Genomic DNA, 23,209 nt, shown 5'->3' on the forward strand with positions numbered 1-23,209 from the left:
TGAAATTTCGGCCTAGGACAAAACAACAAAACTACACATCCCAGAAACACTAAACTTGGCAGCACAACCCCTCATCCATGCCTCTAGGTTGATACAACAAAAAGAAAAGAAAAATAAAGTCCTAATTAGAGTGAGAGGAAGAATTGTTTTTATCCAATTGCTGCCAGTTAGAAGGCTAAGCTCTGCCCACTTGGTCTCCTGGCAACCCACTCAGCCCAGGGGACAGGCAGAGTTAGGCCTCACTTAGGCCTCTTCCACATTGCCTATAAAATACAGATTATCTGATTTGAACTGGATTATATGGCAGTGTAGATTCAAGGCCCTTCCACACAGCTATATAACCCATTTATAATGGACTTAATGTAAGGTAAAACCTTTACCCTTGACCTTAACTACCACCAATTCCTCAATACTTTTATTTCCCATGCCACCATACTTCGCCACAGCAACGCGTGGCCAGGCACAGCTAGTTACTTATATGTCTTTTAAAGCCTCAACAAGGATTAATCTGATGGATTCTTTCCTTCCATAGAATTGAATACTTTATATCAATAAGGTGGTTTTTATTTTTCTTGCATTTTCACCATTTTGTTGGCAACTCCCCCATGTGCAGCCTGCAAAGAAAAGGGAATGACCAATGACAGCTTTAAAACATGGCGCAGAGCGGCAGCAAACAATGCTTACCTGATTCCCAGCCGTCTTTTTCTTGCTCATCTGGCTGCTCCTCTGCTGAGCACTACAGGAAAACAACAACAAGACATTTGGAATGCTTTCAGTTTTGACTTTCTTTGGAACTAATAACACTATAGCTGCATCTCTCCCTACCTCTCAATGGCCAGTGAAACAGTTACATCTCATTGACCGATGTGCAAAAGTGTAACCATAATTTGATCATTGAAACCCCCTTCTGATAGAGACTTACTTGGCAAAGCCAATGAAATCTTCATGGTTCGTATTCATGTAGGCCAATTCGATATCGATCAGGAGCATGACCTGCGGGAGAGAAGAGACAAACAGATGCCCAAAGGCTGAAATGGGATGGAATTTTTTTTTTAATTCTATTTATTGAAGTTTCATATAGCCTGAAAATTCTAAGAAAAATTTGGCATACATCGAAAGTGGTAGAACAATATTTTTTATAGAAAAGTAGGAAAGATAATAGGAGAGAGAGGAAAAAATAAAACAGACGGAGAAAAAAAAATTTTTTTTAATATATATATATATACCATATATACTCGAGTATAGGCAGACCTGTCAGGACCCAGGCTACAGAACACCAATAACCATGCGCAGAGGCCGGATTCTATCTAATATCTTTATTAAAGGAATATATAAAGTCAATAAAAACAAGTGAAGAATATAGTTCAGAAGTAGACCTTTCAGGAAAGGTCAAATATAGTCCAGGAAAATAATGTCCAATATGTGATATTAGAGTCCAAAGTTATAATCCATTAACCGAAACACACACTTTGCCAAGCAATAGTGTGGGGAGATGACAAGGTCTTTTAGTCCATTGAAGCTTGACAACAAGGCTGGAAAACAAACTAGATTCTTGGCTAAACAAGACTTGATATGAGGCAAACAAGAAGCAAGAACAAGGTCCGTGGCGAGGTCCGCGGTCAAACGTGAAACAAGGCAGGCTTGGAACTTGGTCCGGGTAAACAAGGAACTGGGGTTACGAAGTCCACACATGATCTCACTCCTCAAGCTGACGAGTTGACTCCGCAAGGTTTCCTTTGCGGCAAAACACCTAAATAGGGTCTCGTTTCCCGCCAGAAGAACACTTTCCCTGGAGAACGAGAAGTGAAACCCAACTCCGTCCAGATGCATGACTCCTTAGAATTTCCCAAGAGAAGCAGACCTAATCAGCTAATTGTTTGGCTGCGATTCTGAGGCTCCGGCGATTCGCCTCCCTAGCTCCTCTATCTCTATTATAATTGTCCTTTCGGGAAAACGGGGGAGAATTCTGCCCAAGGCTTGTTTGGCTGACTTCTTGAGGGCAAACATCCTCCAGGTGCAGGGGCTCCGATTCTGGCTGAACCGGTGGAAATCCCATGTTTTCCTCTTCGTCTGCCACAATAGTACTAGGAACGGGACTACAAGGCCCATGAGACATCACACTATCCCCCTCCTCAAGGCCCCTCTCCAACATGGCCGCTCTCCTCGAGTCGCGGGGCCGCGGCTTGGCGGGGTAGGCCTGATGAAAGCGGCGAACTAAGTCGGGGGCATGGACTGTGGAAGCGTCTCCCCAAGAGCGTTCTTCGGGCCCAAAACCCACCCAGTCAATGAGATACTGAAGGCGGCGGCGATGAAAGCGAGAATCCAAAATGTCCTGAACTTCGAATTCCACCTCCCCGTCCACCAAAACAGGGGCGGGGGCCGGTCGGTCCACATCGGGGCGTACCCCATCCGCCGGAAGGAGCAGGGAACGATGAAACACCGGATGAATGCGCATGGAGCGCGGGAGTTGGAGTTTGAAAGTCACGGGGTTAAGTTGCGCCACCACTGGGTAGGGACCAATGAAACGGGCATCTAACTTTCGGCAAGGACGGTGGGAGGGCAAAAAGCGAGTGGACAACAGAACCCGATCTCCTACCTTGATTTCAGGGCCTGGCTGGCGATGGCCGTCAGCGTGGCGTTTGTAGTCCTCCTTGGCTTGATCCAGTTGCTGGTGCAAAAGTTGTTGCACCGCTGTGAGTTCTTGCAGCCAGTCCTCCGCTGCAGGGACTTCTGAAGTTTCGATGACAGAAGGGAAGAAACGCGGGTGGAAGCCGTAGTTCGCAAAGAACGGGGTTTCTTTAGTTGAAGCCTGGACACCATTGTTGTAAGCAAACTCCAATAGAGGTAATAGGGAAGCCCAATTGTCCTGCTGGTAGTTTACATAACAGCGAAGGTATTGTTCCAAAGTGGCATTGGTGCGCTCAGTTTGCCCATCTGTTTGGGGATGGTGAGCTGAAGATAAACGAGAGTCTATGCCCAATAGTTTCTGTAGTGCTTTCCAGAAACGAGAGGTGAATTGAGATCCACGGTCCGTGACTAAACTCTTGGGCAATCCATGTAGCCGGAAAATATGCTGAAGGAATAAATCTGCAGTCTCTTTGGCCGTGGGGAGACCATCACAGGGAATGAAATGGGCCAACTTGGTAAAAAGGTCCACCACCACTAGGATCGTGGTAAATCCAAGGGAGGGTGGTAGGTCAGTGATAAAATCCGCAGAAATTATCTCCCATGGGCGAGATGGAGTAGGAAGGGGATGCAGTAGCCCTGTCGGCTTCTCCCTTCTTGTCTTGGAACGCTGGCATACCGGGCAGGTATTGACATATTTCTCCACATCCTTGCGGATCTTGGGCCACCAGAAATCCCGTAGGATCAAGTGCATGGTTTTGAAAAGTCCAAAATGCCCTGCTGGCTTGCAGTCATGACACAGATGAAGTGCCTTTTCTCTGCCTGGACCTGGAGGGATGTAAACATGATTTCTGTAGCATAATAGCCCATCCTTAAGTGAGAAAGGGAAACGTAGTCCTTGGCGAATCTGTTCTTGAGCCCAGGCATCCGCCTGCTGACTGGCTCTAAGTTCTTGAGCGCAAAGGGGTTCTGGGTTAGAGGGAGTTGGTTCAATTGAAGTGGATTTGGTGTTTCCCACTGTGAGCGTGGCAAAGTTTTCGGGCTGCAGCAATCGAGATTCGAAGGTCTCTCTGCGTCCTGCAGCATACTCTGGTTTCCGTGATAGAGCATCTGCCTGCTTGGTCTGAGCCGGGGTTACATAATGGATCTGGAAGTTAAAACGTTCAAAGAATAAAGCCCAGCGCTGCTGCCTTTGATTTAGCTTTCGTGCGGTCCTTAGGTGTTCCAAATTTCGATGATCAGTATGAACCTCAATGGGAAATTTGGCCCCTTCTAACCAATGTCTCCAATTTTCAAAGGCTGCCTTTATGGCCAAAAGTTCTTTCTCCCAAATAGTGTAATTTCTCTCTGGGGCTGTTAGTTGACGGGAGTAAAAGGCACAAGGATGAAGATGCTCTCCCACTGGTTGCATGAGTATAGCCCCAATTGCCACATCAGAGGCGTCAGCCTGCACAACAAAAGGGGTTTTAGGATCATGGTGCTGTAGAATTGGCTGGGTCGTGAATAACTTCTTTAGTTGCTGGAACCCTTTCTCTGCTTGCTCCGTCCAGCGGAAAGGCTGTTTCCCACGGATGCAGCTGGTGATTGGGTCAGACCAGCGGGCGAAGTCTGGGATGAATTTGCGGTAGTAGTTCGCGAACCCCAAGAAGCGTTGCACTTCCTTCTTGTTGGTTGGCGCCCGCCATTCCAATACTGCTGAAACCTTTGCCGGGTCCATGGAGAGCCCTAGTGGCGAGACGTGGTATCCCAGGAAGTCTACCTCTTGTAGATCAAAGGCGCATTTTTCTAACTTGGCATATAGTCCATGATCTCGCAATCATTGTAGCACCATTCTGACGTGTTGCTCGTGTTCCGATTGTGATCTAGAAAACACCAAAAAATCGTCCAAGTATATGATCAAGAACCAATCTAGATAATCCTGGAAGATATCGTTGACAAAATGCTGGAACGTTGCGGGAGCTCCGGATAATCCGTAATTCATGACTAGGGACTCAAATAATCCGAATTTGGTCTGGAAGGCGGTTTTCCATTCGTCCCCTTCTCTGATGCGAACTAGATTGTAAGCCCCCCGGAGATCCAGCTTGGTGTAAACCTTGGCCCCTCGGAGCCGGTCTAATAGGTCTGAGATCAAAGGCAGGGGGTAGCGGTTCCGTTTCGTGATATTGTTCAATGCTCTATAGTCCACAACCAAACGTAGGTCCCCTGACTTCTTTTTCACAAACATCACTGGAGAACCAGCTGGGGATTGAGAGGGTCTGATGAACCCCTTGCGAAGGTTTGACTCTATAAACTCCCTGAGAGCTTCTTGCTCTGGTTCAGTCAGGGAGTAGAGGTGTCCTCGCGGAATCGGGGCCCCCTCCACCAAGTCAATGGCACAGTCGTAGGGTCTATGTGGGGGGAGCTTCTCGGCTTCCTTTTCATTGAAAACATCCCAAAAGTCCGAATATTTCTTGGGCAAGGTGATAATGGGCTCAGCGTCCGTGGCATGACAGACCTTGGCTACTAGACAATGGTTTTGGCAATATCTTGAGGCAAATTGTAGTTCTCTGTTGGACCAGGAGATGTTTGGGTCATGGAGCGTCAGCCATGGAATCCCCAAAATCACAGGGAAGTGGGGAACCTCGGTAACGAAGAAGGAAATTTCTTCCATGTGTCTCTTATCCACATCCTGGTGGGTTCAGTCCATTGGCTTACTGGACCCGTCTTTAGGGGACGACCATCTATGGCCTGCACCACCCGGGCATTCTTGAAATCGTGATATTGTAATCCCAGAGAGTCGGCATACTCTCTATCGATGAAATTGTTTGTTGCCCCTGAGTCTATCATGGCATGGATCATGACGGGTCCCTTTTTCACCGACCACAGCGTAATCACCAGGAGAAATAGGACCCCAGTTTGCGGCTCTTGAGCGGGGTTTTTGACCGGGTTGTCGAGCTTCTCTACGCCCGGTCGCTGGCTTCCCCCGCCGGCTTGATTCCAGTCGCCGCAGCCGCTTCCAGCTCCGCGGAGGACGCCGCCGCCAGGTGGGTGGTGGGCTTTTCCTTGGCTGGGCATCCTTTGGCGAAGTGTCCCCCATTCCCGCAGTACCAACAGAGGTTTAAACGTTGGCGGCGGGCCTTTTCGGCAACATCTAGTCTGGGGCGCACATTGCCCAACTGCATCGGCTCCTCCTCGCTTCCCCTGGGGTTTGGGGCTGGTGGTGGGGGTCTCCACACTGGACGTGGCTGAATACTGGTGGAAGCGGGAGGTTTCACTCCGGCTCTTCCACTCTGGCCTCGGAGCCACTGTTTTTTGTTGGCAAGCAGGACTTCGGCTCGTAAACAATGATTGATAAGTCTCTCAAGAGAATCTGGAGGATCCACCTTAAAGATTTCTTCCTGCATCTCGATGTTGAGACCCTCACGAAACTGTCCTCTGAGGGCTATATCGTTCCAGCCAGTGTTCTGAGCCAGCACCCGGAACTCGGCTATGTACTGGGACAACGGCCTGTCCCCTTGGAAGAGATGCTGGAGTTTATGGCCGGCCGCCTCCTCGTTGTCCTCGATCCCCCATGTCGCTCTAAGGTGATTCAGGAAGTTGTGCGCGGAACTTAGGTGCATGGAACCCGCATCAAATAGCACCGTCGCCCAATTGGCCGCAGGCCCTTCTAGGAGGCTGTAAATCCACGCCACCTTGACTTCTTCTTGGGGAAACTCGGCTTGGCGGGCTTCTATGTACGCCTGGCACTGGCGACGGAAAACATGAACCTTGGAGGCTTCTCCAGAAAACTTGGTTGGAAGCGCTAGACCAGGGAGCCGGATACCTCGTTCCTTCAAGCCCCGTATTTCTCCCTCCTGCGTACGGAGTGTATCTCGGATTCTGTCGAATTCTTCCTTGGAAATGGTGTAGCTGAGTGGTTGGACTTCCGCCCCGGTTCCTGTAGACATCCTGGCCTAGGTTAATTGGTGTTTAGGGTGGAGGAGTCAAACTGTCAGGACCCAGGCTACAGAACACCAATAACCATGCGCAGAGGCCGGATTCTATCTAATATCTTTATTAAAGGAATATATAAAGTCAATAAAAACAAGTGAAGAATATAGTTCAGAAGTAGACCTTTCAGGAAAGGTCAAATATAGTCCAGGAAAATAATGTCCAATATGTGATATTAGAGTCCAAAGTTATAATCCATTAACCGAAACACACACTTTGCCAAGCAGTAGTGTGGGGAGATGACAAGGTCTTTTAGTCCATTGAAGCTTGACAACAAGGCTGGAAAACAAACTAGATTCTTGGCTAAACAAGACTTGATACGAGGCAAACAAGAAGCAAGAACAAGGTCCGTGGCGAGGTCCGCGGTCAAACGTGAAACAAGGCAGGCTTGGAACTTGGTCCGGGTAAACAAGGAACTGGGGTTACGAAGTCCACACACGATCTCACTCCTCAAGCTGACGAGTTGACTCCGCAAGGTTTCCTTTGCGGCAAAACACCTAAATAGGGTCTCGTTTCCCGCCAGAAGAACACTTTCCCTGGAGAACGAGAAGTGAAACCCAACTCCGTCCAGATGCATGACTCCTTAGAATTTCCCAAGGGAAGCAGACCTAATCAGCTAATTGTTTGGCTGCGATTCTGAGGCTCTGGCGATTCGCCTCCCTAGCTCCTCTATCTCTATTATAATTGTCCTTTCGGGAAAACGGGGGAGAATTCTGCCCAAGGCTTGTTTGGCTGACTTCTTGAGGGCAAACATCCTCCAGGTGCAGGGGCTCCGATTCTGGCTGAACCGGTGGAAATCCCATGTTTTCCTCTTCGTCTGCCACAATAGTACTAGGAACAGGACTACAAGGCCCATGAGACATCAACAAGACCCGAATATAAGCCGAGGCACCTAATTTTACCACAAAAAAACTGGGAAAACATTGACCCCAGTATAAGCCGAGGGTGGTAAATTTCAGAAATAAAAACAGATTCCAATAAAATTACATTAATTGAGGCATCAATGGGTTAAATGTTTTTGAATATTTACATCAAGCTCAAATTTAAGATAAGACTGTCCAACTCTGATCCAATCATTATTCTCATCTCCTTCAATGTAAATGTGCTTAGGTATCCTTCTAATAATAATAGAGTAAAATAATACATGTAATAATGATAATGATAATAATAATAAATACAGGAAAATAATACAAGTCATAATAAATAGAGTAAAATAATAAATGCAATAATAATAATAATAATGAGATCAGAGTGAAATAATAAATGTAATAATAATAATACAGTAGAGTCTCACTTATCCAAGCCTTGCTTATCCAAGCCTCTGGATAATCCAACGCATTTTGTAGTCAATGTTTTCAATACACCGTGATATTTTGGTGCTAAATTCGTAAATACAGTAATTACTACATAGCATTACTGCGTATTGAACTACTTTTTCTGTCAAGTTTGTTGTATAACATGATGTTTTGGTGTTTAATTTGTAAAATCATAACCTAATTTGATGTTTAATAGGCTTTTCCTTAATCCCTCCTTATTATCCAAGATATTCGCTTATCCAAGCTTCTGCCGGCCCACGTTGGATAAGCGAGTGTTGGATAAGTGAGACTCTACTGTAGTTTGTTTCTTAGGTAATCCTTGATTTGGAGATATTCAATATGTCAACCTGTCAAACCTGGAACTGGTTTGACAGAGTGTGCAGACTTAACACCATATAACTTGTACTACTTTGTCCCCAAAATGCCCAGTGAGGATTCAGTAATGAATGCAAGTTAGCATTGTTTCTCAACCTTGCATGGACGTGAAGGAAGGAGATCATTGTGTAACTATTTCACAGCACGAATGTCCACTGGAGCTCAGCTCTAATCATTCCAGACTGGTTGGGGAGAGTGGGCAATGTAGTCTCGTATTTATAAACTTTAATTTAACATACCTGGTCCTTGGTCTTGCCCTCGCGGTCACGGATGTGGGTCGTAACGATCCGCTCCATCTCCTCTCGTAGGTGAGGGTACTGGCTGAGCTGCAGAGGACGAGAAGTGGGGAGAGACGTGTGCATATGGGGGAAATGGGGCATTGGGGTGGAAGGTGGCAAGGGGAAAGTGCTACTCCTTCACACACGCTTCACCAGAAACAGGAAAGCTCAAGAAAGATTTTCCAATTTCCAATCATGAACCAAGCATCCTAAATTTGCTTCGATAAGGGAATAAGATTCTCCATAACATGCAAATGTGAGTAGATCAATAGGTACTGCTTTGGTGGGAAAAGGCAAAAAGACATTCCAAATAGTCTTGCCCGCCACACAACCAGGAGGTGTCTGTGGACAATGCAGGCTCCTCAGCTTGGAAAATGAGAAGGAGCACCACCCCCAGAGACAGAGATGAGCACCATCTCCAGGGCCAGAAATGAAAGGAGAAGCCTTTGCCTTTGTCTGTGTATTTGTGTCTCACTGTATGTCATTGTAACAAGGCATTGAATGTTTGCCTTTGCTGTAACCTGCTTTGAGTCCCCTTAGGGAGAAGGATGGAATATAAATTTATTATTATTATTATTATTATGACACAGCAAACAAGATAGATATGCTGGATTTCGTATCACAAAATCACAAGTCGAACACTTCCCAAGTGTTGTTGTTGTTGTTGTTATTATTATTATTATTGATACAAAGACACCGTACGACACAGCAAATTAAATTTATTATTATTATTATTATTATTATTGACACAACGACATTGTATAACACAGCAAACAAGATAGATATGCTGGATTTCGTATCACAAAATCACATGTCGAACACTTCCCAAGTGTCTAGGACTGTGTGATGTATTTTCGGATGATGCATGCAGATCCCAGTAGGGTGGCCTTTTGCAGTTATTATTATCATTATTATTATTATTATTTTATTATGACACAGCAAACAAGATAGATATGCTGGATTTCGTTTCACAAAATCACAAGTCAAACACTTCCCAAGTGTCTAGGACTGTGTGATGTATTATTATTATTATTATTATTATTATTATTATTATTATTATTATTACTGCATGACACAGCAAACAAGATAGATATGCTGGATTTCATATCACAAAATCACAAGTCGAACACTTCCCAAGTGCTTAGGACTGTGTAATGTATTATTATTATTTTATTATGACACAGCAAACAAGATAGATATGCTGGATTTTGTTTCACAAAATCACAAGTCGAACACTTCCCAAGTGTCTAGGACTGTGTGATGTATTATTATTATTATTATTATTATTATTATTATTATTATTATTATTATTATTATGACACAGCAAACAAGATAGACATGCTGGATTTCATATCACAAAATCACAAGTCAAACACTTCCCAAGTGTCTAGGACTGTGTGATGTATTATTATTATTATTATTATTATTATTATTATTATTATTGTTATTATTATTATTATGAGGTCTAACCATAGCTTTTCACTTGTGTGTGATGTGTGCAGATCCCAGTAGGGTGTCCTTTTGCAGTTGTTGTTGTTATTATTATTATTATTATTATTATTATTATTATTATTATTATTATTGATAGAGTCATCATAAGTCGGCGTTGGCTTGAAAGCACATGGCAGTAACAGCAACTTTCCATTGTGAACCTCATTCCATAAATGACACAAATTGCATCCCAAAAACGCCTTTTATAATGTATTCTAAAAGAAAATTTCACTTTTTTTGCACTCTGCATTACCTCTGAATATTTTAATAGGATTTTTAGCTGTTATTTTAGGCTGGCAAGTTCAAAGAGTGTAAAACACCCGCATTCCATCGCTGGCGAAGACAGAAGGAATCCTGTCAAAGAAACATTGCGGGCAAAGAACGGGGGGAATGGGGGACTGCACAGGAAATTGGAAAATCTTTCCCAGCTTTTCCTTTTGGAGAGGCTACAAAATAATAACCCGTCGGAGTGACACAAAAGAAAAGCACTCCAAGCTGTGAAATGTTCTCGAATCGATTCAAAACCTTTATCAATTAAAACAACAAGAAGAAAGGAATAAAACACACACACCAAATGGGAAGGAAAGCAAAAAAAGAAAACCTCTAGCCATGTTTGCCAGAATTCATGCGGGGGTGGAATAGATCATGCGCAGGGGGAAATGGGGCTGACCAAAGAGCACATCACGGACGCGGACATCACACCCAACATGAGCCAGGATGCAAGGGTTGGGGGTTTTTTTGGGGGGGGGGGGGGGCTGGCAGGGAAGGCGGTCGCACCCGCAGCACCCAGAAATGCCATGGTTCGGAACAGGAGGAGCTCCCTTTGGAGGTGCATTCTAGCAAACGCAGAGGGATTTCTGACCTTTGCTACAAAACCACCTTCCTCCCTCCAGGCCATTGCTTTTGCTCCTCTACAACCCACCTGCCTTTTCTTTCAGAACATGCCAACTGCCACTGATGCCACTCATTTCCAAACTTGGTTTTGCACTACAGAGCTCACGCGGCTACAACCAACTCCTTCAACCAGACTTCCCTCCCACAACCTGCACTTTTTCCCCTTCCACCGGTCCAAAATCACCTTGTTCTCTTACAACACGACACATGCCAAAAGGTTTCAAAACAATGATGATGTGCATTAAGAATTCTGCCCTCCAAAACATCTAAGACTTGCAGAGAAAGAGAGACACTGAGCATTGCTCAAGCCCAGAATTCTTCTACAGTAGAGTCTCACTTATCCAAGCTAAACGGGCCGGCAGAAGCTTGGATAAGCGAATATCTTGGATAATAAGGAGGGATTAAGGAAAAGCCTATTAAACATCAAATTAAGTTATGATTTTACAAATTAAGCACCAAAACATCATGTTATACAACAAATTTCTATATATACATTGAGATGATCAAGGTGTTGATTTTTGTGCGTGTATGTAAAATGGCAAAACTATAGTTTGCTTTTGGTGTGTGTAGGTGGTTGAATATATGGATGCAGGATCCATAGATATACAGCAGTGGTTCCCAACCGTTTTTTTGACCAGGGACTACTTTGACCAGGGACCACTCTCCAACATTAGTACCAAAAGGGTTAAAAATCAGCTGGGCCGGGCTGTGGCGCAGCTGGCTAGTAACCAGCTGCAATAAATCACTACTGACCGAGAGGTCATGAGTTTGAAGCCCGGGTCGGGTTAAGCCCCCGACCATTAAATAGCCCGGCTTGCTGTTGACCTATGCAGCCCCGAAAGACAGTTGCGCCTGTCAAGTAGGGAAATTTAGGTACGCTTTATGCGGGAGGCTAATTTAACTAATTTACAACACCATAAAACTGCCAGCAAAACACGAGGAAAGGAATGAGGAAGTACAGCCACTAGTGGATGGGGAAGTAACAGCTCCCCCTGTGGCTGGAATCGTGAAGCTGGAAAAATGTTAAAATGCCTCTGTGTGTGTCTATACTGTATGTTGTTTGTCTGTTGGCATTGAATGTTTGCCATATATGTGTTCATTGTAATCCGCCCTGAGTCCCCTTTGGGGTGAGAAGGGCGGAATATAAATACTGTAAATAAATAAATAAATAAATAAAAAGTAGTTCAATACATAGTAATGTTATGTTGTAATTACTGTATTTACGAATTTAGCACCAAAATATCACGATATATTGAAAACATTGACTACAAAAATGGCTTGGATTATCCAGAGGCTTGGATAAGCGAGGCTTGGATAAGTGAGACTCTACTGTATTTGCTGTGTGTTGGTCACTTTGCCTGGCCCTTTTCTTTGGACACCCTACAGTTGGACACATATATGTTTCATGTGAGATAGTTCTACCTTGTTTGTTCACATTTATGTTATCTGTGAAGTTTTTGTTTTCGTGTCAGGAGCAACCGGAGTTGCTTCTGGAGTGAGAGAATTGGCCGTCTGCAAGGATGTTGCCCAGGGGACATTGCCCGGATGTTTTGATGTTTTACCATCCTTGTGGGAGGCTTCTCTCATGTCCCCGCATGGAGCTGGAGCTGATAGAGGGAGCTCATCCACGCTCTCCCCGGGTGGGATTCGAACCTGGCAGCTTTCAGGTCAGCAACCCAACCTTGAAGTCACAAGGCTTTTATCCCCTAGGCCACCGGAGGCTCCATCTGTGAAGTTAAATGCTGGTACAATGTGTTAAAATCGCTAGTACTGTTGGCTTGGCATGCAACAACTAGTTCTTGGTTTGCTATAGTAAGTTGGCTAATTTCCTGGGCTGGGACAGGGCTCCTCTGTTGCCTGATTCATGCCCAAAAGCAAACAAATGAAGAAGGTTCTCATGGGTGGAACAGATGATATACATCCCAAAGGTTCTGGGTTCAATCCCTGACATCCCTAGATAGTCTGGCACAAGGCCATGGTGGCGCATTGGGTTAAACCCTTGTGCCGCTGAGTCTGCTGACCTGAAGTTTGGGAGTTTGAATCCCCGAGACAGGGATGGGCTCCTTGCCAACCTAGCAATCCGAAAGCATGCAAATGTGGGTAGATAAATAGGTACTGCTTCCGCAGGAAAAGGCAAACAGGCGCTCCAAGCAATCTTGCCAGCCACATGACCAGAAGGTAACATCAACAGCTCCTCGGCTTGAAAATGGAGAAGAGCATCTCCCAGAGCCAGAAATGAGCACCGCTTCCAAAGCCAGAAATGAAAGGAGAAGCATTTGCCTTTGTTTATGTTTGTGTGTATATGATTATAAAGGCATTGAATGTTTGCCTTTGTATGTAAATTCTGTGATCCGCCCTGGGTCCCCTAGGGGAGAAGGGCAGAATATAAATAAAGTGTATTATTATTATTATTATTATTATTATTATTATTATTATTATTATTATTAGCATTCTGGAAATTCCAGTCTGTCTTGGCAATAGTGAGCTAGAGAGACCACCCATAGCTCCTTGCTAGGCAAAGCCACATCCATGTTATTTCTCTGCTGCAGTCTGCTGTTAAAAATCACAGGAGGAGGATAATCACACAGGACAACAATTGTGCCTGCAAGCTGTGAAAAATAATGGTGCTACGTTTCATAAGCCTACATCGATTTTAATGCTCTTCTCATTCACTGTACAGTTTCTCATCCCTTGCTATGGCTCAGTTGTATAAGTCCACACATGCATCCACACCCACACAATAATTAGGAAGAAAAACGGGGGGGGATCCTCCTAGATGGATTCATTTTCTGTGTAGTTAGTAACTATTAGTAATACTAGCTGTGTCCGGCCACGCATTGCTGTGGTGAAGTATGGTAGTATGGGAAATAAAGTATTGAGGAATTGGTGGTAGTTAAGGTAAAGGGTAAAGGTACGGAGTCCAGATAATCAAGTTAAAGCAGATAATATAAGATTATAAATGGGTTATATAGCTGTGTGGAAGGGCCTTGAGTATACACTGCCATCTAATCCAGTTAAAATCTGATAATTTGTATTTTATAGGCAGTGTGGAAGAGGCCTAAGTGAGGCCTAACTTTGCCTGTCCCCTGGGTGAGTGGGTTGCTAGGAGACCAAGTGGGCGGAGCTTAGCCTTCTAACTGGCAGCAATTGGATAAAAACAATTATTCCTCTCCCTCTAATTAGGACTTTATTTTTCTTTTCTTTTTGTTGTATCAACCTAGAGGCGTGGATGATGGGTTGTGTTGTCAATTTTCGAGGTTGTGGGGTGTTTCGTTTTGTTGTTTTGGTGGTCGCCAGGATTCCATCACTCTTTTATATATATAGATTTTATGGGAGAGTAGATGAAACGGGTTTTTGGCTCTTCTCTGGCAGATCATACTTTTACAAAAGGTTGTGATTTTCAAACAGCAGTGAATGCCATTTTTCTCCAAAAGGTTATGAAGATCCTGCTTTACCAAAACTAAGTCTATATTAGCTTGAAAGGGAGCACAGGCTCATGTCTTGACCAAGGAGCTTTGTATTGCTTTGATTACTCATTCAGAGGGAAGGCTGCCATCTACTGAAACATAATTTTCAACTAAAGAGATTTCCCTTCCCAATGCTAATCCCAGCCCAGGACCAAGGCTTCTGCATTGCAGGGTTTTTCTTGGGACATACAGACGCTAAAAGACCTTGGCCAAGTAGTGCTGTCCTTCTTTATTCTAAAATAAGAAAGTGAGAGTAAGGACAGCTCAGGTTTCCTTATCAAAATGTTGGGAAAGTGAAAATGAGGCAAAGGAGTGACACCTTGCAAGAACTAGCAAGGTGAATCCTGGTCACTTAGAAACCAACATTTCCCATAACTGAGCATTTACATATACGCTGACTGCATAGGAAAGCTGATGAAGAAACACAACCTACAAACTATCTACAGACTCACTAGGAAAATCCAACAAATGCTGACTGATTCAGCCATAGTAGAGCATCTGATGAACCAACCTGGACACAGGATATTATTTGAGAACACAGAAATGCTGGACCACTCCAACAACTATCATGTCAGGCTACACAGAGAAGCCATTGAAATCCACCAGCATGTGGACAATTTTAACAGAAAGGAGACCATGAAAATGAACAAAGTCTGGCTACCAGTATTAAAAACTCTAAAATCGTGACAGTAAATAAATACAGTAGAGTCTCACTTATCCAAGCCTCGCTTATCCAAGCCTCTGGATAATCCAAGCCATTTTTGTAGTCAATGTTTTCAATATATCATGATATTTTGGTGCTAAATTTGTAAATACAATAATTACAACATAACATTACTGTGTATTGAACTACTTTTTCTGTCAATTTTGTTGTATAACATGATGTTTTGGTGCTTAATTTGTAAAATCATAACCTAATTTGATGTTTAATAGGCTTTTCCTTAATCCCTCCTTATTATCCACGCTTATCCAAGCTTCTGCTGGCCCGTTTAGCTTGGATAAGTGAGACTCTACTGTAACACCACTCAGAAACAGGGAAATCCCAGACAAGAAACAATCGGGACCTCCTATAGATATGGTTGAAACGTCAGGAGAGAATGCTTCTGAAACATGGCCATACAAACCGGAAAACTCACAGCAACCCAGTGATTCCAGCCATGACATTTTATTTATTCTTATAAGTGTCAAACTAAATGTGACATTAATGAATTTCAAGTACCCATGGGGGTGATAGTTTCTTTCTGATGCAAAGAGGAACTTCAGCAGAAGAATTTTCACTCAGAACTGCAGCAGGGGAAGATTGACATCTCCTCTTTTTTATCAGGGGATATTGCATATTATTAAATGCAAAGATTCATGTTGTGTCCCCTCTAACCTATACTCAGTATTTTCCTTTTCACCTCTCGGCTCTGCACCTGGGAATAATAATAATAAATAAAATAAAACTTTTTATCTCTTTGTCTATGTGCCAGATCCAGTCCTGAAATACAGGAAAGAAACTGTGCATGGCTTCTAACCCTTGTAAATGTACCCAAATGGGGAAAGTGAAAGGTTGGTCATCGATCTAGATTTAATCAGGAATACATCACCCTCAACAATGGGGTGGAACGTCTGCTTAGAGAGGTATAGAGCACCCCCTAACGGAGCTGACATGGGCTGGCATCATTTGGAAAAAAATATCTGCAATGCCACCATTACATCACAGAAAACAATTCACCTTTCCTTTTTTACTGGTTATATCAGTAACTGCTTATATTTGCTACAACATGGGTATGGAGATGATCCCTTGATTGACTTGAACGACAGGGACTGCCCAGGCTTTAAAATGTATAACCGCAAATATTTAATAATGGAATTAAAGCAGGCGCTGACCAAATCAGAGGCTGCTAATGCAGCAACACACTACGCATTTCGCAGGTAAAAGCTGTACAATCCTAATGGACTATTGGATTATGACCTGTTAGGACCACAGCCTAATTGGGATTATGACCTATTGGGTAGCAGAGTTTCCGAAGTGTCCCTTTAGTTTATTGGGTAATGGAAGATCACTTGTTTCTATTCAACACTCTCAGCAGATAAAGATTCAAGTAGACTTCTTTAAAATAACATGTTTGTTTTACTCATAACTTCATGTATTTAAAGCTACAGATAAATTTCTTGTCAGGTAAAACTTTAAAACGTTTCAGTTTGTATCTTTAACGGATAGTTTTTAACAGACACTTCAAAAGCTATGTTGCTCTGTACAGTTCTCTTTCATAACAGTCTACTTCCAAGGAACTCAAGCCTCAACTGTCTTCTTATTTCTAACACTGGCTTCTGCACTCAAAAACAGACTCAAGCCTCAAATGTCTTCTTATTCCTAACACTGGCTTCTGCGCTCAAAATAGACTCAAGCCTCAACTGTCTTCTTATTCTTAACACTGGCTTCTGCACCAAAAACAGACTCAAGCCTCAACTATCTTCTTATTCTTAACACTGGCTTCTGCAGTCAAAAACAGACTCAAGCCTCAACTATCTTCTTATTCTTAACACTGGCTTCTGCACTCAAAAACAGACTCAAGCCTCAACTGTCTTCTTATTCTTAACACTGGCTTCTGCACTCAAAAACAGACTCAAGTCTCAACTGTCTTCTTATTCCTAACACTGGCTTCTGCACTCAAAAACAGACTCAAGCCTCAACTGTCTTCTTATTCCTAACAGCTATGCGAGCAAGCGTTTAAAGAATAAGTCTTTACTGGCTTCGACTTGGTCTGGAATAAAGGTTTTTGTACAAGGTCTGGCATAAGCACTTTGCACTATTTTAAATTTAAATTTTAAACTTTGTATATTGTATATTATAATTGTTTTAACTGTTTTTAATGTTTATTTTATTGTACTATGGTGTACTGGCATAAATTGCCAGTCTGTAAACCACCTTGAGTCCCTGCGGGTGAGAAGGGTGGGGTAGAAATGATAGACATAAATAAATAAATAAATAAAACTGGGATGGAGAATTTGGCCTACTTATGAAGATTTGTTAAAAAAACAAAAAGGAAAATTTGAATTAAAAGAGGAGAGAGACATTAAACTTTTGTTTCCAAAATGTTCCTGGTTTCATTACAGGCAGGGGTACGATCTTTTTAGGGTAGATAAAGAGACAGGTTTTGCAGAAAGAGATGGTTTTTGGGATAACATAATGAAGAATGAGCAAAAACTAATTACAAAATTATATAAAAAACTATTAGAGTGGGCCACAGTAGAAAATCAGATAAAGGGATGTATGGTGAAATGGGCACAGAATGTGGGGCATCAGATTCAATTAAAAAGTTGGGAGAAGATCTGGAACCAGGGCCTTAGATATACATATGCATAAGATATGCGAGAGAATTGGCTAAAGATGCAATATAGGTGGTATACCACCCCCTATAAAATTTCTAAATGTTATAAGAACGCATCGGATAAATGTTGGAAGTGTGAACAACAGACGGGCACTTTCTATCATTTATGGTGGACATGCCCAAAAGCTCAACTTTACTGGAGAGACATTAGTGAAGCCATACAAACAATTTTAAAGATAAAAATCAAAAGAGAACCAGAGTTTTTCTTACTGGGAATGTTAGACATTGATCGGGACAAAAATAAAGAGATTCTGTTTAGTTACTTGGTAACGGCCGCCAGAATAACATATGCCAAGTTTTGGAGACGAAAGGAGATTCCGAATAAGGAAGAATGGCTAAATAAAGTTAAGGAGGTGATGAACATGGACAAACTCACATATTGGTTATCTTCAAATCAAGGTTTACCAAAGAAAGAGACTAATTGGGACTTGGTAAAGGACTATCTAAAATAAATGAAATTGGAACCTATCTGCTGATTTAGAGACAATCTTTGAGGTTATCGATGACGAAGGGGATGCGGTGATTTATGAATTTTTATATATATAGTTGTTTTTTTAGGATGAACCAGTTAAAGTTAGATGGAAGTCAACAAAACCTTTTTTTCTCTCTTTCTTCTATATTATTTCCTACTTTACTATAAACAAACAATGTTCTACCACTTTCGATGTGCAAATTTTTTTCAATTTTTTTTCTTTTTTTTCTCTCTCTTCTACCTTATTTCCTACTTTACTATAAACAAACAATGTTCTACCACTTTCGATGTGCAAATTTTTTTCAATTTTTTTTCTTTTTTTTCTCTCTCTTCTACCTTATTTCCTACTTTACTATAAACAAACAATGTTCTACCACTTTCGATGTGCAAATTTTTTTTCTCTCTCTCTTTCTCATATTCCTTAATATAAAATTGTCAATAAAAATATTTGACAAAAAAAATAAAACTGGCTTCTGCACTCAAAAACAGACTCAAGCCTCAATTATCTTCTTATTCCTAACAATGGCTTCTGCACTCAAAAACAGACTCAAGCCTCAACTGTCTTCTTATTCCTAACACTGACTTCTGCACTCAAAAACAGACTCAAGCCTCAACTGTCTTCTTATTCCTAACACTGGCTTCTGCACTCAAAAACAGACTCAAGCCTCAACTGTCTTCTTATTCCTAACACTGGCTTCTGCACTCAAACAGACTCAAACCTCAACTGTCTTTCTGCATTCAAAACAGTCACTGAACCAGACACATGGTCTACGGCCCCTCCCACTGCTTCAAGTACATAGAGCTAAGACAATTAAGACATACACTTCAGGAAATAAACCGACACATTATAAAACGGACCAAACATTAAACAGAGGAGGCTTGAGAAGGTTGCGATCTCCAACGTTATCATTGCTCTAAATGCACAGGACAAATACAAAACAATGTAGCCGGTCAGCTAACCCAAAGCCAGTCACAATGTTCACCTTATCACTCCACACTACTTGAAAACCCCGATGATTTCCTCGCCTTCAGCTCCTCTCCTTCTCTTAAACCTCATCCCATGGAGGTCCCTTCTATTCATGCTATCCTTACTGATAAGTGATGATCAGACTTCTACTGCTTCTTCTTCACTGTCCTTTCTCTGCCTCCCACCAATCTCAACCTCAAGTTGTTGTGTGTGAAGTAAGGGCAGGGGTGTGTGTGTGTATGGGGGGTGTTGTTGTGCATCTGTGTGCAGGTCAAGTGGCCTTTTGTTGACGGTCTCTCTTCTGAAGGGCGATGGATTTCTTTACCTTGTTGCTACACTTTCTGATGGTGGATGTGAGCTCACTCACTACCATGTCCACACACTTCAGACAGGGCTCCTTCAGTTTCTGCACCTGCTTTTTCACTATGGCTTCAAAAGCGAGGTCAGGTGTGAAGAGACCCGTTCTGCACGGCAAAAGGAGCAGGGAGGGAAAGAAGCGACAAGGAAGAAAGGAGCGTGAAGCAGACAGAGGAGGAGAGAAAGATCAGGCAGAGCAAGAGAGAGAAAAAGAGAGTGAAAGGGGAAAGAGAGAAGAGAAAAACACAAGGCAAAAATGAGAAGTGAGATTTTTGGCCCAGCCAATAGGCAAATCTATCCCAGGAAAGCATCACTAAAGGACCCTATGTGCTGCCAAGCATCAGGTGAATTCTGCAGGATGGAGAAAAGATAGAATGCAAAACTGCAAGCCAGGATGTGATCAACAAAATGAACTGATGGGGACACGCAGGGATCCCTTCTCTCTTTCTCAGCACCCCGTCTATCCATCCCCGGCAGGGAATGCAGGCCGAAAAGGTCAAGCCATTCCGCTTCCTGCTTCCACTCTGCTGTTCCATTTATTTCCCTTGTGGTTCCTTGCTTCCGATAGGTGGGCACCACACACCTGCACTTCAGGGGTCTTGCAAATGCAAAAGAAAGATTAAGAAGAAAGCCTACAGACTTGCAACCCATGTGCTGTTGAACTGCTGACCTGAAAGCCGGCAGTTCGAATCTGTGGGATGGGGTGAGCTCTTGCTGTTAGCCCTAGCTCCTGCCAACCTAGCAGTTCAAAAACATGCACACGTGAGTAGATATAGGAACTGCTTCCTAGAAGTCATGCTGGCTACATGGCCAGAAGATAACAATGCAGACTTCTCGGCTTGGAAATGAAGAAGACCACCTCCCCAGAGCCAGAGATGAGCACTGCCTCCAGAGCCAGAAATGAAAGGAGAAGCCTTTGCCTTTGTCTGTGTTGCGTGTCTCATTGTATGTGATTGTAAACAAGGCATTGAACGTTTGCCTTTGTCTGCTTTACATTTACTGTAATCCACTCTGAGACCCTTCGGGGAGAAGGGCAGAATATAAATAAAGTGTATTATTATTATTATTATTATTATCATTATTATTATTATCATTATTATTATTATCATTATTATTATTATTCTGAGGCCTAATCATAGCTTTTCACTTGGAAAGGTCCATGTGTTAATTTTCTATGTTATTTTCTCGCAGATCATTATTTGCCCCATTTATACCCCACCTTTCTCACCCTGGAGGGGATTCAAGGCGGCTTACACATGGCACAATTCAATGCCCCAAAACACATATTAAATCAAAGCTTAAAATATTAAAATTTAAATATTTAAATTTAAAAATTTAGACCTACAAATTTAAACATTTTTCACCCATCCAATGTATACACTATATTGCTTTAGTCAAACTACTGTCCCTTAACTCCACTGCATCTTCTGTAGCAGAGGAGAAAATATTATTTATTACTGTGTAGATTAAATCTGAATTCAGAAAAGAGATATTTAGATATAAACACAAAAGCTGCAGCCACTGCCATCACCATGGGCAGAAGACCACCTATAATAGGGTCCATTCCCATTCCAATTTGCACTTCCAAGAATTTGTAGCACTTTATCAGTCACCTCGTGTTTACAATATTTATATGGTGCACCTTACGCAGTCTACTTTTACAACCTCTCCGTTTTAATCCATGTTTTTATTAGTTCTTGTCATTTGTTTTTATTGGCTAATGTTTAAATTTTTATAATTGTGCATGTCTCTTGTCTATTGTTGTGTTTTATATTGCTATTGTTTTTATTTGGGCTTGGCCCCGTGTAAGCCGCCCTGAGTTCCCTTTGGGGAGATAGAGGCGGGGTATAAAAATAAAGTTATTATTATTATTATATTATTATTATGAAATTTGAAGACTGATTTGTGGATAGGCAACAAAAGTGTTCACTCCACATTACCACGATATAAACATATTTTTGTTTCGGTTTTGTATAGTCTTCCCATCCTAATAATTATGCTCTGCTTGTGATTTTTCTGGGGATAGCTAGATGGCCACACCTAAGTACACGGTACTCAATTTTATGTTGTTTCAAGTCTCATCCAGAAATCACTATTTTATTTTTTACTTTCAAAAGAGAAACAAATGGTAGGTCATAAACACTTTCTCCACATCTACATATACATTCTCTATGCTAGATCATTTATTCCACAGATATATATATATATATATATACACTCCCCTTGCCTCTATGCAGAGACCCTCACTGATTGACTTTGCAGCTGCAAGGCTACTCCATGCTAATCTAACTGGCTAATTGCAACAATCACACTTGCTCCAAACAGACAAAGGTTCTTTCTCCCATCCTGGACATTATTCCACAGGTATAGATTGACTCCCTTGCCTCATTTCCAACAGACCTCTGAACAAACCTCAGTCACAATGCGACTGGAACATGGCCATACAGCCCCAAAACCTCACACCAACCTAGTGATTCCAGCCTTGAAAGCCTTCTAGAGGACATTAGAGTAACACAACCTTTGGGCTCATCCTCCACTGGTGAAGAAGGAGACCATCCTTCATGTCAGTTCCAGAGATGGTTTTACTATAGGTACAGACTTGCTACTCTTGGAAAGGTGGAGGGAAGAAAGAAAATAAAAGGGAGGGAAAAGAATGTGAAGGGCAAATGAAAGAAGTAAACAAAGGAACACACACAGAGAAAAGGGGGAGGGCTGTAGAAAAAGTAGAGGATGAGGATTGACTCATGGGGAAACTAGTGGCTGGGTGGGCAGACAGGGGACATGAAAGGCTGGCCCTCCCCGTCCAGTCCTTCGGATGACTCTGCGTACTTGGCAGCCCAAGGGCGTCATCGCCTGCCTGCCCGAGAGAGAGAGAGAGGCAGGAATGGCACATTTCTGGGTGCTCCCCACAGACACACACAACCCCCACCACCAACCGGCCCCCTGGAAGGATGGCGGGGAGAACAAGGAAGGTCCTTCCAGCATTCTAGAACCTTGAGGAACATGGGAGAAAGAGGGACCGCTTTGTAGGCACCGTTCCCCACACCCTCCTGGGCCCAACCGAGCCTCGGGAGTCCCGTGTTGCATTTGATCTCAGATCAGTCACAAAGAATGTTCCAAAACCCTTTTTTTTCTGGGCCCAGTTACCTGCTCCCGAATGGTCAGTGGCTCGTCCAACATGCCAAGGGTTCCAAGTGCCCATGCTTAAGAGAGTCACATGCCTTACATATAGAGAGAGAGATCGGTGGACAACACACATATGTCGGTACCTAAGGTCCTACCTGAAGTAGCAGGCCATGACAGAGAGGAGGAGGAGGTATCGCTCCTCAGTTTTAAACTCTAGTATTTTCTGTTCACTTAGCCCAGGCCTGGGCAAACTTTGGCCTATCCTCCAAGTGGTTTTGGACTTCAACTCCCACCATTCCTAACAGTCTGAGGCTCCTTCTTTTTCCCTTTCAGCCACTTAAGACAGGGGTCCCCAAACTAAGGCCCGGGGGCCGGATGCGGCCCTCCAGGGTCATTTACCTGGCCCCCACCCTTAGTTTTATAATATAATATTTTTATATCAGTTTTAATAATATAGTAGAGTCTCACTTATCCAAGCTAAACGGGCGGCAGAAG

The 23,209-nt window shown here is 42.9% G+C and overlaps 1 protein-coding gene across 12 annotated transcripts in view; it reads right to left on the reverse strand.

The window, feature by feature from the left end:
* The window catches only part of dnm1 (dynamin 1), a 134,956-nt gene that overhangs the window by 89,201 nt on the left and 22,546 nt on the right, over positions 1–23,209 (reverse strand). For 10 of the 12 annotated variants that reach the window (XR_010000116.1, XR_010000115.1, XR_010000113.1 and 7 more), the window contains exons 11-13: positions 8,525–8,611; positions 923–993; positions 685–736 (exon numbers count right to left, since the gene is read on the reverse strand). Coding sequence is in view for 8 of the 12 variants with exons in the window: in XM_062959423.1 (XP_062815493.1) it covers positions 685–736; positions 923–993; positions 8,525–8,611 (210 nt within the window). In the remaining 4 variants the exon portion in view is untranslated. Of the gene's footprint in view, positions 1–684; positions 737–922; positions 994–8,524; positions 8,612–19,556; positions 19,696–23,209 lie in introns of all 12 variants that reach the window. The other 2 variants (XM_062959419.1, XM_062959417.1) reach the window with 1 other exon arrangement.

This window comes from Anolis carolinensis, unplaced genomic scaffold (genome assembly GCF_035594765.1).
Source record: "Anolis carolinensis isolate JA03-04 unplaced genomic scaffold, rAnoCar3.1.pri scaffold_7, whole genome shotgun sequence".
Taxonomy (NCBI): Eukaryota; Metazoa; Chordata; class Lepidosauria; order Squamata; family Dactyloidae; genus Anolis; species Anolis carolinensis.